General features: G+C 48.4%; 1 protein-coding gene across 7 annotated transcripts in view; it reads left to right on the top strand.

Annotated features, from left to right (window-relative positions):
- The window catches only part of Hlcs (holocarboxylase synthetase), a 179,174-nt gene that overhangs the window by 9,346 nt on the left and 148,934 nt on the right, over window positions 1-20,894 (top strand). For 5 of the 7 annotated variants that reach the window (XM_076943179.1, XM_076943178.1, XM_076943181.1 and 2 more), the window contains exons 2-3: window positions 12,069-12,203; window positions 20,552-20,714. In XM_076943179.1, coding sequence (XP_076799294.1) covers window positions 12,069-12,203; window positions 20,552-20,714 — 298 coding nt within the window. Of the gene's footprint in view, window positions 1-9,721; window positions 9,951-12,068; window positions 12,204-20,551; window positions 20,715-20,894 lie in introns of those variants that run through there. The other 2 variants (XM_034515641.2, XM_076943180.1) reach the window with 1 other exon arrangement.

Below are 20,894 nucleotides of genomic sequence, written 5' to 3'. Positions count from 1 at the left end.
CTTCCAATGCCTGGTCCTCCCACCTCAGCCTCCCTAGTAACCAAACTGTATTTATCTGCCAGCATGCCTGACTGCCACTTCATTTTGTTTTTTATTGGTGAGAAACCGGGACTCATCAGATGAAGTAACTTGCTTATGGCTACATGGTAATTTAGGACAGAAAAAGGAGTGCTAATGCAATTGAGGAAAAAGTCACTCTCTAATACTTATTCTGAAGTCACGCTAGACTTACTAAAGAGTTGCAGAAATAGTACTGAGAGTTCTCTCTCATCTCCTCAGACCCCACCAATGTTGACATCTTACACAACCATGGATTGATCAATCTTAACTCAGTAATGTTAGTGCAACATGCAAATGCAAATGCAGGCTCCAGATCTAATCCCCTTTCCACTAGTGTCTTGTTCTGGTCTAGGATCCATCCCAGGATTTATATTGCATGTCAAATCTTTATTTAAATATTATTATCACCACTACCACCACCACCACCATCATCATCATCACCACCACCACACCACCACCACCACCATCACCACCACCACCCCACCACCACCACCACCACCACCACCACCACCACCACCACCACCACCACCATCATCCTGTGTGTGCATGCCTGTGCACTGCTCTTGAAGGTCAGAGGACAACTTTATGGCGTTGCTTCTCTCCCTCCATTTTCACATGGGTTCCTGGACTGAACTCAAGTTGCTAGGCTTGCTTAGCAAGCTTCTTTATTACTTGTCACTGCTCCAAGGCAGTGAAGAGAAACCCTGATCAAGGCAGTTCTCCTTTTCTTTATAAAAGAAAGCATTTAATTAAGGGCTTATTTACAGTTTTAGAGGAGTAACTCATTATCATAATGGCAGGCAGCAGACAGGCCTGGCACTGGAGCAGTAGCTGAGAGTTTTACATCCTTTGTCTGCAGGGAGGGGGAAGGGAGGTGGGAGAGGGAAGAAGGAGAGGGAGAGACTGGACCTGGTGTGGGCTTTTGAAACTTCAAAGCTCATTCCCAGTGATACAATTCCTCCAAGAAGACAGCTCCTAATCCTTCACGAACAGTTCCATCCTGTTATGACTAAGCACTGAAATATGAGCGTCTGGGGGCCATCTTCAGTCAAACCAGTAATCAGCTATCCTGCCAGCCTTATCTTTTTTATTTTATTTTATTATTATTATTATTTTTTTGAGACAAGGTTTCTCTGTGTAGCCCTGGCTGTCCTAGAACTCACTCTGTAGACCAGGCTGGCCTCAAACTCAGAAATCCACCTGCCTCTGCCTCCCAAGTGCTGGGATTAAAGGCGTGCAATCTTTTTTATTTTTTAGCAAGTTTCTCAGTATGTTTCCCGCTGGCCTGGAACTCCCTTTGTAGTCGGGGCTGGCCTCCACCTCCTGAATGCTGGGATAATAGACATACGGCATTGTGCCTGGCATTGAACTTTTAATTAGTAAATTAAAACTTTTTTAAAAGACAGGGTCTTACTCTATGCCAGGCCACCTGGGAACTTACTGTGTAGTCAAGGCTGGCCTCAAATCTAACAGTGATCTTCCCGAGTCTCGTGAATAGTAGGACGACAGGCATGAGGCACCACGCTTGGCTGTAGGACAACAGGCATGAGCACCACGCTTGGCTGCTGAGCTTTTTAATTTTTTACTTTGTTTTCCCCCTACTTGAAGTTTCTGCAGCTGTTACTGAATTACTGATGTTCAGCTTCTGTACAGAAAGCCTGTCCCAGGCTGACTCCTCACAGCAGGCACTTGCCCTTTTCTCCTCTTCTTCCTCCTCCTCTCCCTCCTCCTCCTCTCCCTCTTCCCCATCCTCCTCCTCCTCACTGCATGCACTTGCTCTTCTCCTCCTCCCTCTCCTTCTCTTCTCCCTCCTCCCCTCCTCTTCCTCCTCCTCTTCTACCTCCTCTTCTTCCTCTTCCTCTTCTTCCTCTCCCTCCTCCTCCTCTCCCTCCTCCCAATCCTCCTCCTCACTGCATGCACTTGCTCTTCTTCTTCTCCCTCTCCTTCTCCTCTCCCTCCTCCCTTTCCTCTTCTTCCTCTTCCTCTACCTCCTCCTCATCCTCCTCCCTGTCCTCCTCTACCTCCTTCTCATCCTGTTCCTCATCCTCCTCCTCACTGCTTGCACTTGCCCTCCTCCTCCTTCTCTCCCTCCTCTTCCTCCTCCTCACAGTGTGCACTTGCACTTTCAGAGCAAGTTGTCCCCTCAGGTGACCTTGATAATCCTCACCCACAGCTTTGGGGTGTGTCCAAGTTAGGGACAGTCTCAGCTACTCCAATCTGGATACAGAAGGTTTTCCTCAGGGCTTACAGTGCCAAACCTGGAACCTTGTAAGGTGCTTCGTGTGGATCTTTGATGATGATGTGTGCACATGTGTGCGCAACTCTGTGAGTGCCAACAGTATGTGTGTGAAGCACAGAGGATGACTTACGGTACAGTCTTTGATATGGGCTCCAGGGGTTGACTTCACAGCGTCCAGCTTGCGTGGCAAGTGCACTTACTGCTGAGCCGCTGTTCAGGTCTTGGCTCTCAGTTGTCATCCTTGTGGGAACTGCATTCATTCAGGGAGCTAGAAAGCCATAAATCCGTCCCCTTAGCTTCCTCGTTTGGTTCTGAGAGCTGGGGGAACTCACTCAGTTATTCTAAATTCCACTTTTTTCCTCTGCAAGAAGGTGGCCATAATGGTCATTTTGCACAGTGTATCAGTTTGTTTTCTATTATTTTATTTAAGTTTTTAAAAATTTATTTATGTGAGTACACTGTTGCTGTCTTCAGACATACCAGAAGAGGGCATTACAGATGGTTGTGAGCCACCATGTGGTTTGTGGGGGTTGAACGCAGGACCTCTGGAAGAGCAGTCAGTGCTCTTAACCACTGAGCCATCTCTCCAGCCCTCATTTAAGTTTTTGATGGAGTGGTCTCCCCAGCTGGTCCTGACCCTCTGGGTTGAAATGACCCTCCTACCTCAGCCTCCCAAGCAGCTTGAGTCACTATACTTACCTTTTCTGTTGTTACAACATATACAGGATGCTGGGTAATGAGTAAACTTTGAGCTCACAGTTTTGGAGTCTGAAGGCCAAGATTGGGTAACCCATCAGTATGGCTTCTGGCAGGGCTCTCTGGGGACAGGAAGGGAAGCGGTCATGTGCAGAAGCAAGCACACCTATTGCTTTGTAACATCACATTCTGTGAGAACTGTCCTGAATCCTGTGGGAATTCCATCCATCCCTTCTGAGGACAGCAATCCCTCAGGACCTACCTACCCTCCTCTAGGCACATAGCTCCAGCCTGCAGCCCAAGGGCATCCCAGGACAGCTATGAATGCCACAAATGCAGAATCACAAACTTACTGCAAGCATTGTGAGGTTTTTCCTGCTATCTTGACTATCCAGTTCTCCAGTGTGACGCCTGTAGATGAAAATGCTTTCCCCAGGAAGGTTGGAAGCCTTGCATGCTCCTATTACTGCTACACTGGGGACCGAGCCTCCTGCACAGTGGTTTCCAACCTTCCTTACACTGAGACCCTTTAACACAGCTCCTCGTGCTGTGCTGACCCCCAACCATAACATTAGTTATGAATCGAAATGTAAATATCTGTGGTTTTTTTTGATGGTCTTAGGTGATACCTGTGAAAGACTCATTCAGTCCCCAAAGGAGCAGTGACCCAGAGGTCTCTGCTGCTGTAGTTCATGAACCCTCAGGGACCAACAAGGTCTAGCCACAGTGCCAGCTCACTGAGAGGCCTAGGTGTATGAAATGCCTGGCCCAGTGCCTGGTGTGTGGTGGGTGCCGGGAATATGTCGTGGCATGTGAGTGAATGGAAGCTGAGGCAGCATAGCGTTTGGTCTTGAATGCCAGGCATGAATGGCCTGAATTCCCTGGAGGGAAACAGCAGGCGTTTGGAAAGGGGTCAGTGGGACCAAGGAGGCCATGTTACTCTTCTCCAGGAGATCATACTGGGGGCCTGGAGTAGAAAGATTAAACATGGCCATTCTCCTGCCGTAGAAACAAGTGAGATGTGGAGGCAGGAAGTCAGGGCTCTAAAATGACTAAATTCTGCTTGAGAGCACAACACAGAATACACTGTTGTGAGCACAGAAGGAAGAAATCAGGAGCTGACTTGTTGGGGGAAATGTATTTGGTTTTATTCAAGTTGCCTTTAAAGTGCCAGCCAGCTCTACAGTGAAGTGTGGACATGACACGGTGGCACCGAAGCCTGCGAGAGGATAGCGTCACAGCGGTGGGCTGTGGTGGTGGCTGAAGCCAGAAGGGTGGGCATGATCCTCAAGGGTAATGGCTGTTGGCGCAAAGACCTTCCCAAGCCTGATGCTTCAGAGGTGCTCCACTGCCAAGGGTGCGTCAGCCAAGTACGGCTTAGCTTGGGAACTAGACGTCCAAAGTGGAGGTGTGACCAGGGTTGGTTTTGCCTGAGGCTTCTCTCCTTGGGTGCAGATGGCGTCTCTCTGTGTCATTGAATGATCTTTCCTCTGCACGTCCATGCCCTTTGCAAGGACGCTTGTCACACTTACCAGATTGGGGCTCATATGCCCTCATTTTACCTTAATCACTTCTGTAAAGGCTTCGCCTCTAAATATGGCTACATGTGAAGTTCCAGGGTTTAAGACGTCACTGTATGAATTGGGGGGGGGGCACAGTTCACCCATAAACACTGGACTAGAAACAGGACTGTGAACATTGAAAGACCCAGAGGCTGGCTACTGTTCCCACCACCCCCTTTCTGCCTCTCCCTGTTGGGTCCCAGAGCCTTTGCCAGTTGATATTAGGGGTTTCCATCATGTGGCCTGGGTCCTGGAGTTCTATGCCCAGCCCCGTGGTGGCAGAGGCAGCTGCTCTGTGCTCTCAGTGAAGGTGTGGGCTATGTTCTCAGTGGCTGTATGCATTGTCGTTAGGTAGAGGTGTCTGTCCTGCTCTGTGTCCACACTGCACCCTCATCAGGCTCCAGCCGGTCCTCTCGGTTGAATCCCCTTTGTCTGACTAGTTGTTTCTGTTGTCATGCAAAAGTGTGGTCTGAAAACCACAGAAGCAGAAAGTCTGCACAATGGCTTCTGCAGCGCCGGCAGATGTGAAATGATAGGGTTTACCAAGGGAGCCCCGCTAGCCAGACTTTGTTTAATCCGGTTCTCACCCGGATTTCCTAATGCCTTGCAGGTCAAGCATCAGGTTGTCCATCAATGGGCTCTGATCTGCTCTTGGAGCCCCACGAATCTTCAGCCTCTCTGTCCTGACTAACCATGTCTGATGAGTTTGGCATTCTTTGTTTATTCCAGATCTGAAGGCTTTATCAACTATTTCTGTTTCTGGTGTCTCCTCTCATGTCAGGTGTGTACCTCCAAAAAATTGGAGGGTCTTAATTTACATTTTTTAAAGTTGTTTTTTTTTTTTTTTTTTTTTTAAATCTTATGAGCATGGGTGTTTTGCTTGCATGTATGTCTATGTACCAGGAGTGTGCCTGTTTTCCAAGAAGGCCAGTAAAGGTCATTAGATCCCTTGGATCTGCAGATACAAACAGCTGTGAGCCGCAAAGTGGATGCTGGGAACCAAACTCAGTCCTCTGGAAGAGAAATCACCGCTCTTATCTGTAGAGCTGTCTCTGCAGCCTGAGCATCTTAGTGTTAGTGTTTCATCCTTTCCTTTGTTTTACTATCCTTGCCATTCATGTAGTTCTTACGTGTGAGGTGTGTGTGTGACACCCAACAACGTATGTGTGGAGTTCAGAGGACAAATTGTAGGAACTGATTTTTCTCCTTTCACATGACCATGTGGGGTTCAGGGACCTGGCAGCCTAACCATCAGGCTGGTCCATCTGGGTGGCCCAGTGTTCTTGGAATCTTAATGTTTTTATATTTGGAGATAAGAAAAGTATTTTCTGACAACTTTGTTTTTTCCTTTCTATACTGTCTTAATTAGGGTTTTCCTGTTGTGAACAGACACCATGACCAAGACAACTCTTATAAGGACAACATTTAATTGGGGCTGGCTCACAGGTTCAGAGGTTCAGTCCATTATCATCAAGGCTGGAGAGCATGGCAGCATCCAGGCAGGCATGGTGCAGGAGGAGCTGAGAGTTCTACATCTTCATCTGAAGGCTGCTAGAAGAATACTGACTTCCAGGCAGCTAGGACTAGGGTATTAAAGCCCACTCCCACAGTGACACACCTACTCCAACAAGGCCACACCTCCAAATAGTGCCACTCCTTGGGCCAAGCATATACAAACCATCACATTTCACTCCCTGGCCCCCACAGGCTTATTCAAACACATGAGTCTATGGGGTTCACACTTAGCCACCGCATAATAAAAAAGTACATTTAGTCCAACTTCCAAAGCCCCCAAAGTCTACAGCAGTCTCAACAATGTTAAATGTTCAAAGTTCAAAGTCTCTTCTGAGACCCATCCAATTATTTAACTGTAATCCCCAAAGCAAGACAGGAAACTGGCTGGACAAACTACAAACTCTGCATCTCCATGTCTGATGTCAAAGTGGTCTTCAGACCTCCAATTCCTTTTTCATCTTTGTTCAACAAACTCCTTTCTCCTGGGCTGGTTCCACTCCCTGGTAGCAGCTTTTCTCAGCAGATAGACCACGGCTCTGGCATCTCTTACATCTTTGGGTTTCCAAGGCAACTTCAATGTTATAGCTTCTTGTTTCAGTGTCTGGGATCCACACATGATCTTCTGGGCTGGTGTCACATCTCCAGCTCTGCCCTCTGTAGCACTCTAACCTCAGGTTGATCCACTCCACTGCTGCTGCTGTTCTTGGTGATCATCCCATGGCACTGGCATCTCAAACACTATGGGGTTTTCTGCTGCAACTAGGCTTCACCAATAGCCTCTCATAGGCTCTCTTCATGGTGCCAAGCCTCAACTTCTTTGCATGACTCTCAGTCCTAGGCAACTGCAACTGAGGCTGCACCTTCACCAATGGCCTTCCATGGCCTCTCACAGTGCCGAGCCTCAGCTGCTCTTCATGACGCCTTCATGCCTTCAAAACCAGTAACACCTGTGTGACTCTTACATATTACCAAGTCTAGCTACAGCATGAGGTACAACCTTGGCTATCTCTGGAACACAGCTTCTTCATGCTCTCAGAAAACAGCTCCCAGAAGATTTCACCTCAGTGATGGTCTCTTCTTAATCACTGCTAATTTCTCCACTCCAGCTAACCAGCATCAATTGTCCCAGTAGTCTCCTTCTATTCTGGACTCTAACGCCAGAGCCACATGGCTGAAGCTGCCGTGTTCTGCTGCTTGCTGGGGCTGGAACACGGTCCCCTTTATTCTGTTATCAGTTTTCTGTTTTCCAACTCCTTCACTGCCTAAGCTTGGCTGTCCTGGAACTTGCTCTGTTGATTGACCTTGAACTCAGAGATCTGCATGGCTCTGTCTCCTGAATTCAGGATTAAAGCCCTGTACCACCCTGCCCGGACCTAAATTTAGCTGAGTGGGATCTTGCCCCAAGGTCACCACTCCGTTAATTGAATTTAATATGTTCCCTCCCCCCACCCCCAGACAGGGTTTCTCTGTGTAGTTCTGGCTGTCCTGGAACTCACTCTGTAGACCAGGCTGACCTTGAACTCAGAAATCTGCCTGCCTCTGCCTCCCGAGTGCTGGGATTAAAGGCATGCGCCACCACTGCAGGGCTAATTTAACATTCTTGAACACAGGATTCAGCTCTGCTTCACTTCCTGGTGTCTCTTTAATACTCAAACCATATATTTTATATTTTTCCTTTCTCAGTTTGCTATGCTTGTTTACAATGGTCTTCATGAGACTTAAGCAGAGAACAGTCTATGATGGGCGTCTCTGAGCCGTCCTTTGTCAACACAGTTAATCTGAGTCTCTTCTCCTTAGCCTCAGGCAGACCCTTCTGACAGGGGCAAAGAGTAGCCACATTCTTCACCAAAATACCACAAGAACAGTCTCTAGGCCACATATTGAAATCCTCCACTGAAACCTCTTGGGCCAGGTCTGCACAGTTCAAACCACTCACAGCAGCAAGTATTCCATATTCCTACGAGGCCATGGTGGGTTGCTGCTTAACTGCCTTGCTTAGCGTACTCTCTTATAGAACCAGGGCTCATTTATGTTTGTGGGTCACCAAACAAGATGAACTGTATTAAAGGGTCACAGCACTAGGAAGGTTGAGAACCACTGCCCTACAAGCTTGCTCAGTCTTATGAAGGCATTTTCTCAGTTGAGCCTCCCTCCTCTCCAGTGACTCTAGCTTGTGCCAAGTTGACATTAACACTATCAGGACAAACACTACTTGGTGGTAACTAGTGCCATACAGGGAGCCAGCCACTTCCACCAGGGGGAAGCAGACTGCCTTCCTTCCAATACAGCCTGCCTTCCTGTCCTCAGTGATGTACCTTCCTTATGAGCCAAGTCATTTCTTCCTGGACTTTCCTGTTAAATCTGTTGTTGCTATGCCATCTGACCAAAAGTCTGAGGTTCTGTGAGTGGACTTTTTTTTTTCTTTTCTAGATAGGATTTCTTTGTGTAGCTCCACTTGTCCTGAATCTCACTCTGTAGACCAGTTTGGCCTTGAACAGAGAAATTGGCCTGCCTCTGCCTCCCAAGTGCTGAGATTAAAGGTGCGCACCACCACTGCAGAATGAGTGGCCATTTGAAATGGGCAGATCCACGGCCGGTGTACTTTAAAAATCTATCCTAGGATTAGGCAAGCCATGTGGGCGGTATACCTGACTGTTCTTAACGCACTATGCTGCTTGTTTACAGTGAGGGAGCAAGGGTCAGGACAGCAAGCAACTAGACATTGTTTGTTCAGAGTTATTGTGGATGAGAGAGGCTCTGGGGAAGAAAACAGCTGTTTTAATTCCTGCCAGAATTGTGCTTCCCCTGGGACAGGACCTCTGGGAACCATAACTGATGTCCCCTCCTCCCACTGGGCTCAGGACGTTCACAGTTAAACTGGTAACAGACATGTAGTGGGAATACCCCATTTGTCTCTTTATGTGCTTCATATGAATTCATGTAATTTACCTGGGAGACCTTTTGAAGTTTTAGCATGACCTAAATAGCCTCACCTACTTTTCCAACTGGGCTGGGGAGAGGCTGTCAGTCCTCTGATTTGTGATGTGTTGATAGTTAGCAAATACTGGCTGTTGACATAAACTTAGGCCCAGTGCCTTACTCATTCCCACCTTCAAGGAAGGGAGGTTGGACTTTGGCTTGATCAGACTATCCACTTCCCTTCCCTCTTAACTTCCACCCCCATCCCCCGCCTCCAATCAAACTCTCCTGTTTCTCGGGACTGCCTCCTTTCCCAGACCCTCACTACTCTGCTCCTGTCCCTGTGTGTCCCTAGCACAGTCTCTCTCACCTCCCCAGTTCACTCTAGTTGTGCAGCCCAGGACCCTCCATCTCTACAGCATACCTCCAATCTCCTGGCTCTTCTCCCTCCCCCCTTGGAAAAGCTAGCCTCCTGAGACCTGACAGTGACATCTCTAACAGTGCCATCTTCAGTCCTAGCCCGCCCTTTCTATTCGCATAGACGCTCTTTAGCTGAGGCACCCTCTCCACGGTCCTGGCGCCCCCAGCTGCTACCCAGCCTGCATCCTTCCACTTCCAGCGCATCCCTCCCCTGCATCCTTTCCTGCCCAGCACACCCGCCCCGCCCTCAGCCCACTCCTGCAGCGCATGCGCACTCCACCCTCTCCCCAGCCTCGCTTCCGGCCGGGGCGGGGCCTGGCGCGGGCCGGGCGCGGGCGCCGGCCATGCTCATCACGCTGTGCTACCTGTACCTGTGGGCGCGCTGGGGGCGCCGGCCGGCCGCAGTGGTGCTGTCCACGGTGCGGCGGCTGCGCGCCTCGCGCTGCTCCTTCACCTTCTGCCGCGCGGCCGCGCAGCCCGGGGGCGCGCGCGTGTGCTTGAGCCGCGGCGGCCGCGTCTTCTGCGTCGGCGAGAGCCAGGTGGGCGGCGGGCGGGGTCGCCGCGTGGACGGGGCGCGGCGGCGGCATTGCAGCCCGGCTCGCACAGCCCAGGCGTGCACTGGAGCCCGGGAAGCCCCGCTGTGCGCCGTCGGCCAGCTGCCCCTCCCTCGTGTCTCTGGTCCTGCTGCTGTAGCAGGGACATCCAGGACATCTCTCGTGGCACCTAGTGTTTCCATGGGCTAGCTTCTGGTCCTGTCGGAGGGTGATGGCCGCTGCCCCCACTGGGAAGTTTGCACAGGTCGGCTGCAGGCAAGGGACCTGACTTCACAGTGCACTTCCTACAGTATACTAATCGACATAGCTTGTTTCCGTGAACATCACACAGTGTTTTGCTTTTCAACGGTCTCTTGCCCTTTCCGCTTCCTTCTGGAAATCTGTCTCACTTTCAGCACTAGACCGAGAGTTTTTTCATAGATGTCAAATCATAACACCCATACGAGAATCATAATTTCACTTCAGGGTGAATATTTTTGTCAAGCTGCTTAGGAATGGGGATGGAATCGTGCTTCCAGGGAACTAATAAAGACAACACTCTAAATAAAAAATACAGTGTAGGGATTGGAGATGTCCCAGTGGTTAAGAACACTTGTTGCTCTTGCAGAGCACCCGTGTCCACTTAGTTCCAAGTCCCCACGTGGTGTCTCATAACCATCTGTAACTCCAGTTCCAGAGAGTCCAAGGAATGCAGATGGTGCACATACACACATGGGGGCGAGACAGCTGTACACATAAAATTAAAAGAAACTGAAGAATAAAGTGTGAATTACACACCGAGTTTTCTCAGATTTCCCAAGCTTACAGCTACAGGACTAGTGCCACTTGGAGCAAGGCAGGTGCAGTGGGTGCAGACAACTGCCCCTCTTAGAACATTCTGGGCTCAGTTCTCTTAAGAAACGGTTTGAGAGAGATCACGAAGAAGAGCAATTGAGGGTGGACTTTTCCACTGTGGCAGTTTCTAAGCTGGTTATTTAAAACAATACCTTTGGGATTTATATCAGAGTAGAGAATTTGCCAAAGAAATTTTCCTAGATGAACATATTCATGACCTTGGCTTTCTAACTATGCTAACTCAGTTGTTTGACTCTTCCCTGCTTCAGAACCCCAAGTAGGGTACAGCCTTGTGGATACCTGTCCCTGGATGCACTCCTGCTTGTCCCTCAACCTGAGCTATGCCCGAACATCCCTCCTGTGTCTCTCTGGATTCAGGGCTGTGACTCAGGTGTCTCCATGCAGCCTTTTCTGCTCTGGCTATCCCTTGATTTTAGTAGACTAAAACCTCTTAAAATCAAATTACAATCCTTCCAGAAATCTGGAAATGAAGGAAGTGGATTTTCAAGGTTGATAACTCACCTAAAACAATATACCAGCACCTGAGGATGACCCAGTCCCTTGTATAAACAATATGGTTTTCACATTCTGTGTGACTCCTCCCGTATTTGAGTCACCTCTTGGTTACTTTAATCCCTGATGCAGGGAAAAGCTGTAAATGGTTATTTATAGAGTGTAGTTTAGGGGTCAATGACAAGAACAAAAGTAAATTTATTTGTACAGACACTTATTTTTTGTTTGAGCCTAGGGATGTAAAACCCACAGGTAAAAATGGCCAGACACATCTCCTTGCCTAACCAGTCTTGTCTCTAATCCACTCCTAAAAACTCCAATGAATTCCTGACTGGCCGCTCATTTCCTTTAAAGCATGTCTGCTGGCATGTCTGCATGTGGGAAAGGTTCCCTCCTGAAGTAGCTCCAGTCTCTGGGTTTGACGACTGTGTGACTTTTAGAAGTTGCCAGGTGTGTACCTCACTGGTAACCATGCTTCCTTCCAGGTGCAATTTGGAAGGCTCACGCACATAAGGCTGTGAGGAGTAGCAGTCAGAATGACTTTTGTGGGCACAAATGCCCAGAGACTTTTTGACATTCTTGTGAAGCAGACCTGTCCCATAAAGCTGTTTAAACAGCACAGTCAGACAAGAGTCGAGGGGGGGGGGGGTCTGCAGCAGACTGGGAAGGAGCAAGAGGAGGGCATGCCAGGCATGCTGACACAAGTGACATGCGTGGGAAATGACATGGACTCCTCCTTTCTTTCCGTATTTGTAGTCTGTTGACGACTTGAACAAATGGGCCCTGTTTCTCGTGTCTCCCTTCATACTTGACGCAGAACATATAGCATTTGTGACAGAGAGCATTTGGGCACAAGGCACCAGTTTCCAGGAACCACCGTCTTCAGAAACCGTGAGTGACGTGTTCTACTTGTATGTCTTTTTTTTTTTTTTAAAAGAATAATTTATTTATTTTATATGTGAGTACACTGTAGCTGTCCTCAGACACACCAGAAGAGGGCATTGGATCCCATTACAGATGGTTGTGAGCCACCATGTGGGTGCTGGGAATTGAACTCAGGACCTCTGGAAGCGCAGTCAGTACTCTTAACTACCGAGCCATCTCTCCAGCCTCTACTTGTGTATCTTAAGGATGTGTCTCTGTCCAAACCCAAGTGGGTTTTTGTCTATTGTATTATTAATTGTTATTATTATTATTATTGGTCTGTTTATTTTTTAATGAATGATCTTTCCTGGACTTTTTGCATAGCTTTCCTCTTTTTGGGATATATTGGGTTAGTAAGATTCCTTTCATCTGTTTGTCTGTGTATGTACATGCGTTTGTGCGAGTGCGTTTGTATGCATGTGTTTGTACACATGGGTGGATATGGGTGGCCAGGGGACAACATCAGGTATCTTCAGTTTCTCTGCCTTGTTTTTGAGACAGGGTCTGGTACTGGCACCTGGGGCTCACCCGTCTGCCAGTCTCCACCTTCCCATTGTGTTTGAAGGCTCACCACTCCTGGAGTGGTTTGGCGCTAGGGTTTATAAATGGAGCCATTTCCCTGGTCCCTCTTAATTTCTTTGTATAATTTTGTCCTGTTTACACTTACTGGTTGGTTGATTGATTATGTACAGATGTGTGTACATGGAGGGTAGCACCTGAGGGTCCACTGCCGTGAGTCAGTTCTCTTCCTCCATGCTTGGCCCGGGTCCGTCTCAGGTTGTCAGCACTGGCAGCAAGTGCCTGCACCTACTGAGCCATCTTGCAGTGTGTTTGGGCAACAGTGTTGCTCTCATGTTCTGTCCCAGGTGGACTGGTCCATCCCTGTAATCTCTTCCTTTCCCCGGCACTCCAAGTAGCTGGCTTGCATAACTACCTCCTTCCTGGATAGCTTGTCTGGAGCATGCTGAAAATACTTAAACTCAGTCACAGGTCCAAAACTTGTTTATAAGGAGAAACAAAGAGAGACAGAGACAGAGAAAGACAGAACAGAGATATAGACAGACAGACACAGAGAGAGACATCCCTAGTTAATACCTCTTCACCTCCTCCTCCCACTGCTGTACATAACAAGTTTGATCCACACAGCTCCCCATATGTGTGTTTCCATGGCGCCACATTTCATCTCCTTCTTGAGCCTTCTGTCTAAGTTGGGGCACTGCTGTCCTCCTGCCTTGTCTTGTGGCCCTTCTTTGGTTTTTCCCTTGATGGACAGAGTTCTGGTCCTGGGGCACACCCTGCTAGGATACTCTTGCTTAAGCGTGGGTGGCGTCCTGCCCCCCCTCCCCCAGATGCTGTCCTTGTCACTTGTCCACCATGCCTCTTGCCTGCCCTTCAGGGATTCTGCAGCTCACTGCTGCACTCAGCTTTGTGGGATCCCTAGTTTGTGTAATCACCTGCTGGGATATCCTGCTGGGAGGAGAGAGGAGAGGGAGACAAGCTCTCCCGCCCACCTGAGCAGTCCAGAGAGAGGCCTGGAGTGAGAAGTGGGACTTAGAGACAGGAGAGGAGATCAAGGAGAGGCTGGTGGGAGTGAGGGTGGCAGGCAGGCCCGAGGACCCCACTTCTTCTCCAGAATGTTCACGAATCATTGTTTACCTTTTCAATGTCTACTGGCAAAGGCAATGCCCTCTACCAAGCCCCTGCAGGTATTTTACATCCATCATATCCGAGGCTCAGAGCCTTGTGCCTCCAGCAGTGCCTTTGAAGGGAAGCTGAGGTGCCTAAAGCCACTGGGGGCCAAGTGGCAAGGTTTACTGATGCTCCATCCTCATGTCCTTCCTGGTTGCCAGAGGAACCATGAATGGTTTTCATTTGGTGATTCTGCATTTTCTAAACAGGAAACTGTTTTGTTAAGCTGAGTCTAGCCAGCAGTACCTGTGGCTGACTAGAGTCTCCTTTGGTGTCAGGAGAACAAGGATTGAGGGCATTTTGTTTTGATGAACTTGAGTAGTTTTTGTATATAGAAATGACTGTTATACTTAACCTTTTAAAGAATTATTTTCAAAACAAATGACAAATGATCATTTAGTTAAATTACATAAAATTGCTTGTATTTACTTTTTTTAACCTATGAAAAGTTTGTGTGATGTGCTTGTATTATCTTCTCTGGGTATTTATTTTTATTCTTTTTAAAAATATTTTTTGATTTATTTATTTACTTTATGTGTATGAGTACACTGTAGCTATCTTCACACACACCAGAAGAGGGCATCAGATCTCATTACAGATGGTTGTGAGATACCATGTGGTTGCTGGGATTTGAACTCAGGACCTCTGGAAGAACAGTCAGTGCTCTTAACCACTGAGCCATCTCTCCAGCCCTTTATTTTTATTCTTACTACATTTATTTATTTGTGTACATGTGCGCACGCCATAGCATGTATGGGGGGTCAGAGGACACCTTGAGGGAGCCAGTTCTCTGCTTCCACCACGTGGGTCACAGAGATCAAGCTTAGGTGATCTCGTATCCTGATTAGATCTTCGTCACCGTGACACAAGCTAGGGTCATCTGGGAAGAGGGAACTGCATCTGAAAACATCCCCCATCAGGGTTCCTTTAGGCAAGTCTGCAGGGCATGTCTTGATTCATGATTGTAGCGGGATCCTGTGCACTGTGGGCGGTGCCTTCCCTGAGCAGGTAGTCTGGGTGCTACAAGAAAGCAGGCTGAGCAAGCCATGGGGAGCAAGCCAGTGAGGAGCAAGCACCTCTGCATGGCTCTGCATCAGCTCCTGCTTCTAGGTTCCTGTTTCATTTCCTGCCTTGGCTGGCTTCCTCTGATGGTAGACTGTGACCTGTAAGTTAAGGAGACCCTCTCCTCCTGAGATGCTTCTGGTCATGGTGTTTTATCATAGCAACAGATACGATAACCAAGACACCATGCTTAATGGGAAGTAAAAGCCTCGTGCAGCCTAAAGTAGTATGTGTAAATTTAATAAGATTTCTATTTTTTTTTTGAGCTTGGTTCTGATATTGTCTTTTTATTTATTTATTAAATATTTATTTATTATGTATATAGCATACAGCTTTCTGCCTGCATATATGCCTGCAGGCCAGAAGAGGGTACCAGACCTCATTATAGATGGCTGTGAGCCACCATGTGGGTGCTGGGAATTGAACTCAAGACCTCTTGGAAGAACAGACAGTGCTTTTAACCTCTGAGCCATCTCTCCAGCCCATTTAATAAGATTTCAACTTAAAAACAAACAAACAAACAAAAAAACTGAAGCTAAAACTTTTTTTTTTTTTTTTTTTTTTTTTTTTGGTTTTTCGAGACAGGGTTTCTCTGTGTAGCCCTGGCTGTCCTGGAGCTCACTCTGTAGACCAGGCTGGCCTCCAACTCAGAAATCCACCTGCCTCTGCCTCCCAAGTGCTGGGATTAAAGGCGTGTGCCACCACCGCCCGGCTCGAAGCTAAAACTTTTAAAGCACTACAATAAAACATCAAATGTATGCAGTTTCTTTCGAAACATCACGGTGTAAATATGGTCTTTGTTTTTGGAGCTGGGTATTGAATACAGGACCTGGCATCACTAAGCCCCTAGCTGCTGTAGTTTTTAATTTTCTAAGTCATTACTTAATTGCTCATTACCATGGGGTTAAGGACACGCTGCCTCTTAAGTGACAAGGTTGTTACACTGCATGGGACAGCTACTGTAACAAAGAGACCCACAGTGACTTAGGCTCAGGCAGGCTGAAAGTGAACTTCCCTCCCAGTGAGGTGTCATAGCAGCTAGGGACAATTCTCTTTTCTTCTGTTTATCTGCCTTCCCGGGTCAAAGGCAGCCTCTGTCCCCTGCTGTGCCCTGACACCAGGGACTTCACACACATTATAGCCCTCAGGATAGGGAAAGAGAGAAAATCGGAAGATCAGCTTTCTCTTTGACACCGTGGTCCACAGATTGCCTGGGCTGTTGCTGCTCCCACCCAGCCGCTCAGATTAGCTGCCCAGTCTCCTTGGCCTATTAGCAGTAGGAGAGGGCAGGATGTCAGTCCCTCACTAGACTCTGGGTTCAGCAAAGACTCAGAGTTCTGTCACTTCAGGGGAAGAGGGAACACTAGATATGGGGGTGCATTAGCTCGCTTGCCACAGCTGTCTCCTCATTAGCTATCTAAGGTTCTGTCTAATAGACCAGAGTGGCCTTGAACTCACAGAGATCCACCTGCCTCTGCTGCCCCAGTGGTCACAAAACAGGCTGGCAGATCAAGTTAACACATTCAAATCAGTTCAGTGATCGGTGAGAAAGGAGGCAAGGTCTGGGGTGGAACACTTTGGATCAGGCAGCCATGATGGAAGGACCACATGCTTGGGGCACAGGCCGTGCGGTCCCCCTCTGCTGTGTCAGCCGTTCCTGCCACCAGAGGTTGCCGTGGCTCAGCAGATGGAAGGAAGGTGCCCGAAGCCAGTGCGCCGCTGCTCTGTTGTAATGATGTGGCCGCATTCCTGCGGCCCGCTTGGAAGCCGTGTTGTTATTTGTCTACATAGAGAACGGTCGTCAAAGTAACTTCAGAGTAACTTCACATCTAGATGTACCATGATTTGTGTTCTTTTTTTTGTGTGTGTGTGTGTGCTGTGACCAAATATCCAATGAGAAAGGATTTAGGGAAAGGGTTTTTTCTGTTCGAAGTGTGAGGACATTGTCTGTCTTGGCAGGGATGGGTGATGCTGGAGGGGCCCAAGGCTGTGGCCTCAGGAGTGAAGCTGTCTGCTCACAGTGCAGCAGACCGGGAGGCACAGAGAGTGAAGAGTGCCTTTGCTTCCTGTTTGGCCTGGGTCCCTCATCCATGCGATGGAGCCCCTTGAGTTCAGGGTGGGAGTTCCCTCCTCAGTTGATAAGCCATGGGATGTGTTTCAGAGGTACTCTTAAAATCGATCAAGTTGACCATGAAGATTGGCAATCGTGCTTGGTCCTCTGTGACTTCCTGTCTCTGGGCAGTGCTCCAGTTCTATCCGTACATCCAAGTCGGCACACACAGGCCTGTCTTTAGTATGTCTTACTCGGCCTGATCAAGGCTGGGAAGGGCACACTTACAGGTTTATGGTTCTATATCATAAAATAGGTATCAGGGGCTGGAGAGTCGGCTCAGTGGTGAAGGAGCACTGGCTACTCTTCAGAGGACCCAGGTTCTATTCTCAGCGCTTACAGTCATCTGTAACTCCAGGCCCAGGGTATCTGACGCCCCAGTCTGGCCTCTGAGGGCACCAGGCATGCACTTGGTACACACACATACATGCAGGCAGAACTTCCATACACATTAAAAACACTTCTAAAACAGATAAAGTATATGGAGTGTATGAATTCATGAGTATGTTTTACTGTTTACTGTGTGGCAGAATCGAATATCCTTAAAGTGTGACAAACACATGTGTGGGGACCCTCAATCATAACATTATTTCATGGCTACTTTATAACTGTAATTTCTTTATGAGTCATAGTGTAACTATCTGATATGTGGGATATGTGATATGCAACCCCCAAAGGGGTCTTGGCCCACAGGTTGAGAACCACTGCAGCCTAGACAAAAAGGCCACATGTACTTTAACTGGGAGCTGGACCTCTGCCCTGGACTCTGGTAGGCATGTGCGTCAGGGGCTGTTCACCTGGTGTGTGTGTGTGTGTGTGTGTGTGTGTGTGTGTGTGTGAGAGAGAGAGAGAGAGAGAGAGAGAGAGAGAGAGAGAGAGAGAGAAGTGGAGGTGGGGTAGGGAGTGGGGTTCTGAGAAAAGACAAAGTGCCCAAGGACCTACTGGTAGTCACCTACTCTATATCATCTTGACACGGGTTCAGAGCCATCGAGAGGAGGAAACATCAACTGAGAAAGGCCTCCGCACTGGTGGCCTGCAGGGCATTTTCTTCATCACTGATCAATGTGGAAGAGCCCAGCTCATTGTGTGTATGGGGGGGCACCCTGTGTAGGTGGTCTTGGGTTCTGTAAAAAGTGGGCTAAGAAGGCCATGAGAGCAGGCCAGTAAGCAGCACCTTCCATGGCCTCTGCATGAGCTCCTGCCTCCGGGCTCCTGCCCTGACTTCCTTTGATGATCAGCTGTGGCATGGAAGAGTAAGACAAATTACCCTCCCTCCCCACCTTGGTTTTGGTCGTGGGGCTTCATCACAGCACTGGACACCTGACTGGGACGGGGTCCTTTGAGCTGTTTATGGCTCACCTGAGTTGTACTTCAGCGCCTGCCTCACTGTCCATTTATGGGTATACACATACATACTTCATGCAGTCACCTGTTACAGGATAGGAGGATTGGTTTTGGTTTAGAAATTACGTACAGCACCGTGGGCATTTATGTACTCTGTGTGTGTGTGTGTGCACACATGCACATGTGTACATGTGTGTGCTCGCACGTGAGAGAGACTTGTTTCTAATTTCTGCGCATACTCGGATGGAATTGCTTGTCATGTGGTGACTCAGCATTTAACTTCCGAAGAACCCTGAGATGGTTCTTGACGAGGCTGAACTGTTTGCCTCTCTACCCACCATGCATTCAGAGTCCAATTCCTTTTTTAAAATTTTACTTTATTATGTTTATCCTTTGTGTATGCACCTGTGTGTCAGTACACACATGTACTTTGGAACACACGTGGAGGTCAGAGGACGACTTGCAGGAGTCACTTCTCTCCCTCCACCATGTGGGTCCTGGGGGTTGAACTCGGGCTATCAGGCTTGGTGACAGATAATTGTAGCATCTAAGAGAGTATCATGCTCACGGCTGCTGATGGAAACAGCTCCCACTGACTGAAGACTTTAGCCTAAGCTTTACTCCTTTTTTGGTAAAAGATTGTTTTTTTTTTGTTGTTGTTGTTTAAAAAAACTTATTTATATATGTGTGTATCAGACCAGAAGAGGGAGATGGGTCCTCAGAAACAGCAGGAAGTAGGGATTGAGCATCTCTCTAGTCCCCTGTGGCATTTCAGGGTCTCTTTGATCTCACTGCCACATAGATCCGAGGTGACCTTAATGCTATCATCTTCTCGACTTTACAAAGAGGGTGCTGTGTGGTGCAGACACTTGCACAGGGCCAAGGCGGGCAGGGAGTGGAGTCTGAGTCCAGACTGCAGCAAGGCTCCCCTGGGAGTCCTTGGAGATTGTGTGAGGTGCTTTGATACAAAACTGGAAGGCTTTTCTCTCCTTGCATGTCTCCTGCCCTCTAGTGATGGGATTGTGAACTGTCTGTGGTGTTTTCCCATGACAATCAGTGCCTGGACCTGTTTGAAGGTGAGAACTCCTGGAATGTAATGGCAGAGAGTCACACCCTGGGACTAGAGGTCTGATGTGCTATCAGATCTATCAGATAGATCTTTGCAGCTGGCCCCCATCTGCTTGAAAGTAGCTGGTAGGCAGGTTTCCTTTACATTATTGGGTGTTGTGGACTCTCCTGTCCTGTGCCCGTCACAAAAGGGAGGGCTAGGTTTACCCATGTCTGGAGAACGTCCCTGTCACCTTCAGTGTCTAAAGCAGCTGCGGGTTTGCTTACCTTTATTTATTTCTAAATTACATTTATTTTTATTGTTTTTTAAATTTAATTTTATGTGTAAAGGTATTTTGCTTGCATATGGGTGTGTTGCCCAGGGGACCAGAAGAGGGCATTTAATTCCCTGGAACTGGAATTATAGATGATTGTCAGTCACCATGTGGGTGCAAGGAAGTGAACCCAGGTCCCCTGGAAAAGCAGCAAGTGTACTTAACCATGGCACCATCTCTCTGGTCCCCTGATTTTTTTTTTTTTTGTTTGTTTGTTTTGTTTTGTTTTTCGAGACAGGGTTTCTCTGTGTAGGCCTGGCTGTCCTGGAGCTCACTCTGTAGACCAGGCTGGCCTCGAACTCAGAAATCCGCCTGCCTCTGCCTCCCAAGTGCTGGGAGTAAAGGCGTGCGCCACCACCGCCGGGCTCCCTGTTCTGATTTTTGAGGAAGGGTCTCACTATGTGGCTTAATGTTGGCTTTGAAGTTGGGAGCCTCAGGCCTTGGCCTCTCTGGTGCCGCTGGTGTGAGAGCCAAGCCCACATCAGGCACAGCTATATTAAATGGCAGAGCTTTGGTTAGTGCTCTGTAACCAATCACTCTTGTTAGGTCAGAATGGAATGTCTGAGCCCAAGCATCCTTGCTCCCAATCAGAGGCAGCATCTGTAACCTGCTGGATCCGCCCATCTGTAGCCTGGTGTGGAGGAGCCTGAGGGGGAAATGTTGTGTCTGCTTATTTTAGATATGAGAAGTTTTAGCTTCCCTCTCTGCCTCTCCTACTCCTTCCTCAGGTTGTGAGATGGTCAGACTGCTGTTCACCGTTAGCCTGCCGCCCTGGGGACCCCTACCAGTTAATTGCTGAAGCAAGCGTGGTCAACTTCAGCAAGCTCGGGGCGGCCTTCATGGAGGACAGGCTCCAGATGGATAACGGCCTCATAGCCCAGAAGATTGTTTGTAAGTGACTTCAGAAAGCGTTCCCATGCTCGGGGGATGTCACAGTGATTCCTCACTGGGCTGTCATGACTTCCCAAAGCCATGACTTAGGGGACGATTTACTCTCAGTTTTAGCCAACAGGTTTGATTGCACCGTAGAAGTGTGCAGTCAACACGTGTGGGGTTGGGGTAGACAGGAAG

The sequence above is a fragment of the Arvicanthis niloticus genome, chromosome 12 (genome assembly GCF_011762505.2).
Source record: "Arvicanthis niloticus isolate mArvNil1 chromosome 12, mArvNil1.pat.X, whole genome shotgun sequence".
Classification (NCBI taxonomy): domain Eukaryota; kingdom Metazoa; phylum Chordata; class Mammalia; order Rodentia; family Muridae; genus Arvicanthis; species Arvicanthis niloticus.
This window is presented reverse-complemented; position numbering and strand designations above follow the sequence as displayed.